At 36.7% G+C, this 10,333-nt stretch overlaps 1 protein-coding gene across 1 annotated transcript; it reads right to left on the bottom strand.

Moving 5' to 3' along the window:
• Positions 1-2,299: 2,299 nt before the first annotated feature.
• On the bottom strand, positions 2,300-5,442 carry LOC109620592 (protein eyes shut homolog). The gene is made up of 3 exons (XM_034469561.2): positions 5,321-5,442; positions 3,189-4,844; positions 2,300-2,492 (listed from the first exon to the last, which is right to left on the bottom strand). The coding sequence occupies exons 1-3, from the start codon at positions 5,355-5,357 to the stop codon at positions 2,455-2,457; spliced, it is 1,731 nt and encodes a 576-aa protein (XP_034325452.2). The 5' UTR covers positions 5,358-5,442; the 3' UTR covers positions 2,300-2,454.
• Between the last annotated feature and the right edge of the window lie 4,891 nt (positions 5,443-10,333).

The following is a 10,333-nucleotide window of genomic DNA, read 5'->3' as shown; positions in this document are numbered from 1 at the left end:
GAAGATTTTATTTTTTAATCAGTTTTTATGAGTTTCTTTTTTTTAGATGAATGATCAATAAAAAAAAATTACTGTACTGTTTTTGACGCGCAATGAGGATCATCAGAAGATAAAAAAAAATCTTCGTATTATGAAGAATGTACATCTTGATAAAATGAAATGTCGTCAGTGACTATTTATCACGGTACGTCTAAAGACAGTGGGCAAAAGAATTTTTTTCTACAAACAGCACTGATTTCAAATTGACTGGATTTTAACGGTATTTGACGTGCATTTGCATCAACAGAAAACAGTTGCTACTAAACAGATTTTTAAAAATAATTTTTTTTTACAAAAGTTAGATTTAGTTTTAATGAATCGAATGATGATTGTGATGTGATCGGTTTGTTCCCGTGATGCATTTGAAACTTTTGAAATGTTGGGAAAGAGAAAATGTGAGCAAAACGGGAATGTGTCCAGGAATGATAATTACATACAATATAATTGTTTTTGTCTGTATCGTATTTATGCATAGATTATGGTTTATACTTTCTAAACAAAAAACACGGGATAAATTTGATAAAAATGCCATATAAGTTGTTTTCATTTCTTAAGTGTTCATTTTTTACTTGATTTAACATGCATTTCGAAAGGTAATTGTTTGTACATTGTACAATATATTCCCGTTATTTCCTGTACATTGCATCTTTTGTGCACACATGAGCCACATGGCTTTTGGAGGCATTAAAGAAAAAGAGTTCATCGTTTAAAACATGGATGACATGTGTTGCATGATATATATCTACCAATATAAAGTAAGTATAACATTAAAGTCCCGGGGTCTAGAAACTTAGGGTAGGGTGGGGTGGTTTGGTCCTGTCCTCGAGCACCTGTGCACTATTAAGGAATCATAACATCGCATATTTTACTATGGGGGTAATAATAACTTTGAATATGATAATAATTTTAAAACTGCCCCAAACCATTTTATATCGTATAAAACAAATAAATATTGAATGAAAAAACATATGGTGTATCGTATAGTGGTTTAACGAGGCCGAGTACAGAACGAGTACGCACGCTTTCGCGCAGCGTTTCATTTGGATTGTGACGTCATCTTTTTGCTTGGTTCACGCCATGGCGTGATAGTTTCAACTGAAGATATTCAGCGAAGTTTGTTGAAAATAGCTCGTTTGATGCGTAAAATTAATGTTATATTGTGGAATAAACATAAATGTCTCGAAGTATAAGTATGTTTGGGCTCGGGTCGAAAATGTGAAGAGGATTCAGCAAGCCTAGCCCTCTGTCACGTTTTCTTAACCCGCGTAAATATAGCTTAATTCATATATTTCAAGACAGTAACCATGTATTTTATATTACTGACCCTTAAAACTAATAAAAATTGAATTCATTCCTTATAATTTAATTTTTTTGCTATCAATTCTTGATAAAAACAGTCATTTGATCTATAAAATGACATCAAAGTGTACAAAATTCAAACGTAACGTCAGGCGGACTGATATGTTTTTGACGTTAGTCTTACTATGACGTAGGCAACATTCTTTATACGATATGAAATAAATTTTTTAACCAATCAGAAAGCGCGTTACAACCAGAATTAAATTATTCTCCAATATACCACGGACGTCATCAGTAAATTATCAGATCAGAAATAACTTGTCTTGCACTGATCCTGAAAGTACAACTTCAAACCGTAAAAAGTTTTTAAACCATGTCAATTTCACCTATTAGTTCCAGTTAAAACGATGTGGATTGCCTCTTTAGTTTATTTTAAAGAGATCAATGCGGCTGTTCCTAGGACCTCCCTAGCACATTTTCACTGCGTGTTTTTATATAAAATATATAACGTGTAGTAATTATCGTATTAAATTTCCCTTAAAATATTAGGAATACAACTCAAAGATATTTTATAAATAAGTGAAGAGTATTAAAAATCCAAAGAAAAATTCTGTCGTCTGCATGTGATTCCTTTGATCGATACACATGTAAATATTACTAACAAAACCGTTGGGGTTACACGGAACAGCCGTCAAAATGACATAGATCGTCTCTCTATAGGAGAAACGAACTGTAGAAATACTGGGCTGTTAGTAGAATAGAAATAAAGTTATTGTTTCCGTGAATATTGCAGGATAACCTCCTCGGTCTCGAAATGTTGTTTGAAATATAAAAGCCTCGGCTAACGCCTCGGCTTTTATATTTCAAACAACATTTCTTAACCTCGGAGGTTATTCTGCAACATTCACGATAACTCGTACTTTATTTCCTAAATATACCCGGTATATGTAAAACCACAAAGTCTCGTTAAAAGCACAATTTATTGTACAGACAAAACAGAAAACACATATATAACTTAACAAAGAAAAACCTATACAGTGTATAATAGTATTATGAATTAGATATATATTTTAAAATGAGAAATGTAATAGTTGATCTACATGTAGAGAGTGTTCCTTACTCATCATTTTCATCTTCAAACGAGTATTGTACATCTGTGAAAACAAAATTGTATACAAGTATAATTCACACATGTTCATATAAATTCGTCATATTTTGCCGCTTTAATTTTCAATATTTACATTCTACTGTGTTTTTCCATTAAATTCCGTGATGTTTAAATGCCTCTAAATGCAACACCTATTCACTGCGTATGAATTTACATGTAATTTACATAAGTAGTTCTCAAACAGTGATTTCTATGTAATCGGTTAAAAATTGTATTTCATAAATGTTGTCAAAACACCATGTTTTATAATTATTCAACAAAACAGTTTACTTTATTGTTAAAAGCAACATTTCAATAGTTATTTTTCATGGATTATATTTTCATGCTCGTCGATCTCATCTCAACGGTCTCTGTGAAAACCAGTTTAAACCGGTATTACAAATCAGCTGTTCTTGCTGTTACTAATTTACTCCCTCCGTGGTCTTCACTTTATATCGATTTATTTCAGTAAACAATTGATTTCTTCAGTAAGGGAATGTAAATATAAACATTAAATGATTTATTTTTGACGTCGTCGTGTCAATAACTGCCGTCAGGTGAGCAGACAAATAATCATAACGCGCTAACGCGCGTTATTCAATTTGTCTGCTCACCTGACGGCAGTTATTGACACGACGACGTCAAAAATAAATCATTCAATGCTATAATAACGGTTAATATTTAAAAAAGAGCAATTACTCACGTGCACAATGGCATATTCCTGCATGACCTTCGTGATGGATTTCACAGGTTATAATCCCATCCTGACCGTGACATGTAGTCGGTGAGCAATCAGTATCATTGTAACATTTGTCGTTTCTGACTGCGGGGTGGGGATGTGGTGTGTGGTGGTGGTGGTGCTCGCAATGGCAGACGCCGGTGTCTCCGTGGTGAATGGCACAGACGACATTTCCCTGCTGGTCATGGCAGGTGTCGTTAGAACAATCAGCAGCTGTGGTGCAAGTTTCAGCTCGGATGGCGGGGTGAGGATGTGGTGTATGGTGGTGATGCTCACAATGGCACACGCCGGTATCTCCGTGGTGAATGGCGCAGATTACATTTCCTGGGTGATCTTTGCAAGTGTCGTTAGCGCAATCGGCTGCTGTGGTGCAAGTTTCAGCTCGGATGGCGGGGTGGGGATGTGGTGTGTGGTGGTGATGCTCACAATGGCACACGCCGGTATCTCCGTGGTGAATGGCGCAGATTACATTTCCTGGGTGATCTTTGCAGGTGTCGTTAGCGCAATCGGCTGCTGTGGTGCAAGTTTCAGCTCGGATAGCGGGGTGGGGATGTGGTGTATGGTGGTGATGCTCACAATGGCACACGCCGGTATCTCCGTGGTGAATGGCGCAGATTACATTTCCTGGGTGATCTTTGCAAGTGTCGTTAGCGCAATCGGCTGCTGTGGTGCAAGTTTCAGCTCGGATGGCGGGGTGAGGATGTGGTGTGTGGTGGTGATGCTCACAATGGCACACGCCGGTATCTCCGTGGTGAATGGCGCAGATTACATTTCCTGGGTGATCTTTGCAGGTGTCGTTAGCGCAATCGGCTGCTGTGGTGCAAGTTTCAGCTCGGATGGCGGGGTGGGGATGTGGTGTGTGGTGGTGATGCTCACAATGGCAGACGCCGGTATCTCCGTGGTGAATGGCGCAGATTACATTTCCTGGGTGATCTTTGCAGGTGTCGTTAGCGCAATCGGCTGCTGTGGTGCAAGTTTCAGCTCGGATGGCGGGGTGAGGATGTGGTGTGTGGTGGTGATGCTCACAATGGCACACGCCGGTATCTCCGTGGTGAATGGCGCAGATTACATTTCCTGGGTGATCTTTGCAAGTGTCGTTAGCGCAATCGGCTGCTGTGGTGCAAGTTTCAGCTCGGATGGCGGGGTGGGGATGTGGTGTGTGGTGGTGATGCTCACAATGGCACACGCCGGTATCTCCGTGGTGAATGGCGCAGATTACATTTCCTGGGTGATCTTTGCAAGTGTCATTAGCGCAATCGGCTGCTGTGGTGCAAGTTTCAGCTCGGATGGCGGGGTGGGGATGTGGTGTGTGGTGGTGATGCTCACAATGGCACACGCCGGTATCTCCGTGGTGAATGGCGCAGACGACATTTCCTGGGTGATCTTTGCAAGTGTCATTAGCGCAATCGGCTGCTGTGGTGCAAGTTTCAGCTCGGATGGCGGGATGGGGATGTGGTGTGTGGTGGTGGTGATGCTCACAATGGCAGACTCCGGTATCTCCGTGGTGAATGGCGCAGACGACATTTCCCTGCTGGTCATGGCAGGTGTCGTTAGCACAATCGGCGGCTGTTGTGCATGATTCGGCTCTTTCTTGAAGATTTGGAAAGGCAGAAACAGTTACTGTTGAAGAAAGACGCTCAAATATGTTAGGCTACCTCAAACAAGATATGTTTCCATAACATTGGAATTTTTCAGCAAAGAAAATTGGACTTCCGTATCATTTTAAGCTAAATTGGTTAAGTATGCTATTAATTTTGAGATGTTTGTTTCTGAAGATTTGTCTTAAAAACAAAGATTAAAAAGGTTCTATGAACCCATATCTTCGAATATGAATAACCCCAATTTTTGTGATTTTATTTCATAGCTCGATAGGCGATTGTAAATAGGTGTAATCAATGTATTAAAAAAATTTTGAAACTATCATTTTTTAAGCTAATATACTTTTTGTGTTTCACCTTAATTGTACAAGATAATGAAGGTGTCATCGACAGCAAAGAAGCATAATGTTTCGATTAAATGATTGTTATATTGTACTTGAGAAAGATCTGTAACTTTTTTTACAAACCGATAATTACTATAATCATCCATATACTTACCAACAAAAAGAGCAATTCCGCATAAAGTCCGTAACATTGTGTTGGTCTTGAGCCTACTCGCCAAAATATACGATATTTGGCCTCCATCGTGCCTTTTATATTCTTCAACCTTATCATATTTCCATTGAAGACAAGGTTACGGAATTAGATAACTCAGATTTCATGACACCGGCGCTGAAAAATCTTCATAATTGTGTCATGAATACTATTAAGTAATTGGTTCAAGTCAATCATCTGCCAATTATCCATTTCAACTGGAAATAATTATTTTTTGTACGAATATATGAAGTAAATGCACTGGTTAATAAAAATTTGTTTTAAATCAAAGAACAAGGGACGTTATTAGCCGTATTTGGCCTCAAAATTTATCATATTTTTTACGTCTTAGTTTTGTTTTTTGATGTGGTGCATTGTACTAAGTTCGATGCTGGCTAAATTCTACAGGCACCAAAATGACGTCATTTTTCACTATGACGTCACTAGTGTACGCTAAACATGGAATGATCTCCAAAAATTGTTCTAATATATAGAAATATGAATAGTCTTTGCTGAAATTAAAACCTTTCACATGCATTAACCACTTTTATATTCAACATACTTATTTTCTGTATCATAACAAATTCATATACTGAAAATGGTGACGGTTAATAACTGTGAACAATGTGAATTTTAGCAAAAAGGATTAGAAAATTGCACATTTTAACAACGTAATTCAAACAACGCGATCCGACACGGACAGTTACTCGGCGTAACACGCGGTTTTTACCGGCAAAAGAGGTTTATCTTGTAAAAATCTAAAATAATTTTTTGTATACGTAAGAGAAGCCAAAAGGAAAAAAGAAATAGAAATTGCAACCGAAATAAATTGATAAATAAATAAATAGAAAATTAAAACACACACACTATTTAGATGTAAACGATTATATAAAATTTTTACAGTGGATTTTTGTTGAAATCATAACATAAAATAATCGCCGACATATTGAAAGGATTGATTAAAGCACTAATAATTTCCTCTTTAAGTAAACAGTTTATGTTTAAGTCCATGTGTATGCGTTATATGTGATTAAAGTGGTTAAATCAATCGTAAAACCAGAACAGACGTTAGACATATTGTCGTATTGTCTTCGTCTTCCGTGATCTTTTCTTACTTTCGACTATTACCGATGGTCGGCCGATTAGATAGACAAGTTCGCAATTGCTGAATATTCACCTGTAACTTCGTGGGCATTGCTTCAATTTATCGAGGAAAATGGTTCCGCGCCTGACCGCCGCTTATATATTAACCGATAGCCGGTAAATGTTAAACCTAATCCGTATACGGTTGATAGTCAATGCATCAGCCGATTTGTCAAAATCGCCCCAAAGACCAGTTGACCCTCGATCGTCAGTCGGCCGACATTTAAGAAAATCCAAATGCCAAAATGTCGATCGACCGAGCGACGACAGACATAAGAACTGTCTTCCGAAGGTCGGAAGATGGTCGAGAATTGTTCGATGGACTACTTGTATTAAACGACTGGTTTAACTGAAGAAATCGGCCACCGACGCAGAAAAAAAATGTAACTTGGCCCGATGGACACAAAATTGGTCGGCCGACGAAAAATGAATACGACATCGTCCAAGACAACGGCTGATGAACTGCCGACTGTCACCCGATTAATCCCATTTTTACCCCCCCCCCCCCCCCCCCCAAAAAAAGTCCGCCGTTGCTCGTTTTTGGGAATGTGTCTCTGGTTTTACTCTATTCAGCGATAACAAATCTAAAATATTAATGAAAACAATTATACCTTTTCGATAAGAACAATATATGCAGTTAAATTCAACTTATATTTTCTTTCGATAAAACATTTTTATATTTACAAGTATCTATTTTTTTCTTCTATAAAACATGCACATGTCTCATACACCGATATATTTAATTAAAGGAATACGGAATCATTCTTTGAGTATTATGAGGTGATAATTTAGGTCGGGGCGTGATCAAATCCAATAAAGCCCGACGGGCTTTATGATAGATTTGATCACGCCCTGACCGAAATTGTCACCTCATTATATTCAAAGAATGATATCTTATTACTTATATTCATATAATTTTCAGCAATTGTACGATTAATTATTTGAATAAAAATAAACAAACCCCACTTGCGCCCCAATTATACGTCATTTGAATTTATTGGACTGTACAGTACAAAATCGATACAGGCAAAGACACTGAAAAATGTAAATATTCATTTCTTTTTGCGCGCAGAATTAGTGAATCAGTAGATAAATGGTCTTTCGTGATCTTGTCTAAAATTTTAGACTTCATCTTTATTAAACCACTTAAAAACCTTTTGTTTATAGACTACATCACTTGTTCCAAGAAACGATAAAATAATGCACAATAGCATACTACATGTAGTATTATGATGAAATTCAACCAAGCAGTTTCAGAGTGCACGTGTTATATATATACTCAGCCCGTTTGCTGCATCACATGCTCCTTCCGCGAGTCGACAACAAAAACGTATCGTTCCTTTGTTTTTCAAGTCCGAAGATAATAGAAGTATGATCAGCAATAACTTAGTCTTACATTGTTTGTTATGTTTGATATGATTCTTACACTGCGAGCGTGAAGTTTAATTTGTATATTCTATACTAAAGTCTTATTTGAATAAATTTTATTTATTCTAGACTCACGGTTTAAACAACGATCTCCACACAATGACTAAAAGTTTGTAGACGATCTATGACCAGGTTTATAGGTTTTATCTATACAAAGCACACGTAATTAGATTGAAAAGAAAGTGCATTGACATGTGCTCGTTCTTAATACTCGCTAGAAGTGAAATTATATTATTCATCTCTTTAATTAATCAGTTTTCTTGTATATTATTGTACCGGTTGGTAAATGATTTTCTTTGTGAAATTCCTGCATTTATAAAATTGCTAAATTGTTCTATCCACGCGCGTCGATTGTCTTAAATTACATAGAGTTGTTTGTGTATTAGAAAAAATCAAGAAAATAACAAAGTATAAGTAAGATATTAAACAATGAAATGCTTTCTATGGTGATTCATGCGGTAAATGAAGGTGGCGAGATTGCAGAAAAAATTACATTACCCTTCTTTTTCTCTGCATTGATCGCTAATTTATTGTTTATATTTACATCTTCTTATCAACAAATTAATAAATTGGTTGAAAAAAGTCAGAAAAGTTAACAAAATTATTGTTACGTACATCAGTACGTTAAGTATAAGAAACAGCCAAATCGTCTCCTATTGGAATTTGATTCTGACATCACCATGATTATTTCGTGTAGTCCGGGATTTTCTTAGGTTGCTGAAGGTTATGACCGATCGATACACTAGTAAGAACTGGATCGATCGTTTATATTTCTGTTCTGTCAATTTCAACAGAGCTATGAATGTACAATCCATTTTCCTAATAAAATAGAGGGAATCATACTTGGTGGATGTGAATAATATATTCATTTACCTCTACTGGCTTTCGAGTATTTCTCTGCAGTACGGATTCCCTAACTATGTCGGGTTAGTTAATACGAAATTCTCATTCTAAACAAAGGGAATGGAAAGTTTGGAAATAAATACTAACACCCCAAAACAATTTAGAAAAAATAAGAGAAATATTTGGTTGTGTTAAAATCCAGTTAAGCCTGTCCGTCATGTTTATGACGCCGCGTTAAAGGCTTCGTAAAATGTCGACGTTTCGTTTTAAAAAGGCGCCGTGTTTAACGTAAAATGTATCATACTTACATTAAAGTTATATGAATAAATCATATACCATTGAGTTTTGTTTATTCTTGGCTTTTTAAAATGGTAGGTATCATTAGATTTTAAAACACGGCATTTTTTGGCCAATAACGTCCCTTGTTCTTTGGTTTGATTTTTTTTTTAAAAAGAAGCTGTGAGTTTGAATCGTGGGGTAGATGATAATTTTAATTTTAGCATTATTTCAAACGGATTTTAAAGAGGAAAATTTCATCAAATGAATTTTATAAAAGGTTTTTTTTAAGTTGATTTCATAGCTGAATGACCGATTTAACTATTCGTTATTATATATGTTTGTTTTACCCGAGGGAAATGGACAAATTGTTATCATGGAAACTTGCATGGATACTTTTTTAGAAATGCGTAAAATCAAAATTTTCGTGCAAATAAATCAAAACAAGCGGAACGTCTGCTCTAGACGAAATGTATGATCTGCCTACCGACACCCCCCCCCCATACACACACACACACACACACACAATTGTGCTTAACAGTTTGCACCTCCATCCTTCATCGTTTAAAATTAATGCAAGGGACCCAGGACCTGCTGGGTATATAATTGATAACGAACATTTATGTACGTAAAATTAGGAATTATAAAAAAAAACCACACACAAAACAAAGCTATCATCAGTAAGTTTAGTGTGCTCATCTTGTGCTTTTGCTGTATGGATACAATGAGCAGAAATTATGGCGGCGTTGGGTACTTTGTGAGCGGTATAAACCGAACCCCTTCCATATCAACCATCTGCAATTCACTGATGTTGTTCATCATTAAATATTGAGTTTTAGGAGAATATTTACATTCTTCCAGGGTCTTTGTGATAGAACTACAAATGATCAAATTTCGTTGTTCCATCATTCGGCGAGTTCAGCAGCATCACGTGGTTGCTTTGCGCCGTATTGTACGTGATCGAATCTATCATAAGCCCTTTGGTCTTTATTGAATTTGATCACGTGCTCGACTACAATGATCTTGGAATGGTTCCTCACTCATTAATTAAATTTGTAAGCTCTTCTGTTCAAATCAATGAATCTTGATCTGAATCTATTCTTCAATAGATGTGACTTGGAATCCACAATCCACCCCCCCCCCCCCTTTTTAAACTCGCCCCGTTGGTGCAGGTCTTAATTTATAAATCAAAACTTAATTTGAGGGGCTGGGGGCTGGGTCGTTCAGTTGCAGTATTCAAACCAGGGCGATTATTGTTGTGTAAAGTACATATATCGTCAAAAGACA

The sequence above is a fragment of the Magallana gigas genome, chromosome 6, assembly GCF_963853765.1.
Source record: "Magallana gigas chromosome 6, xbMagGiga1.1, whole genome shotgun sequence".
NCBI lineage: Eukaryota > Metazoa > Mollusca > Bivalvia > Ostreida > Ostreidae > Magallana > Magallana gigas.
Note: the sequence above shows the minus strand (reverse complement) of the source record. Positions and strands in the feature narration are given on the sequence as shown.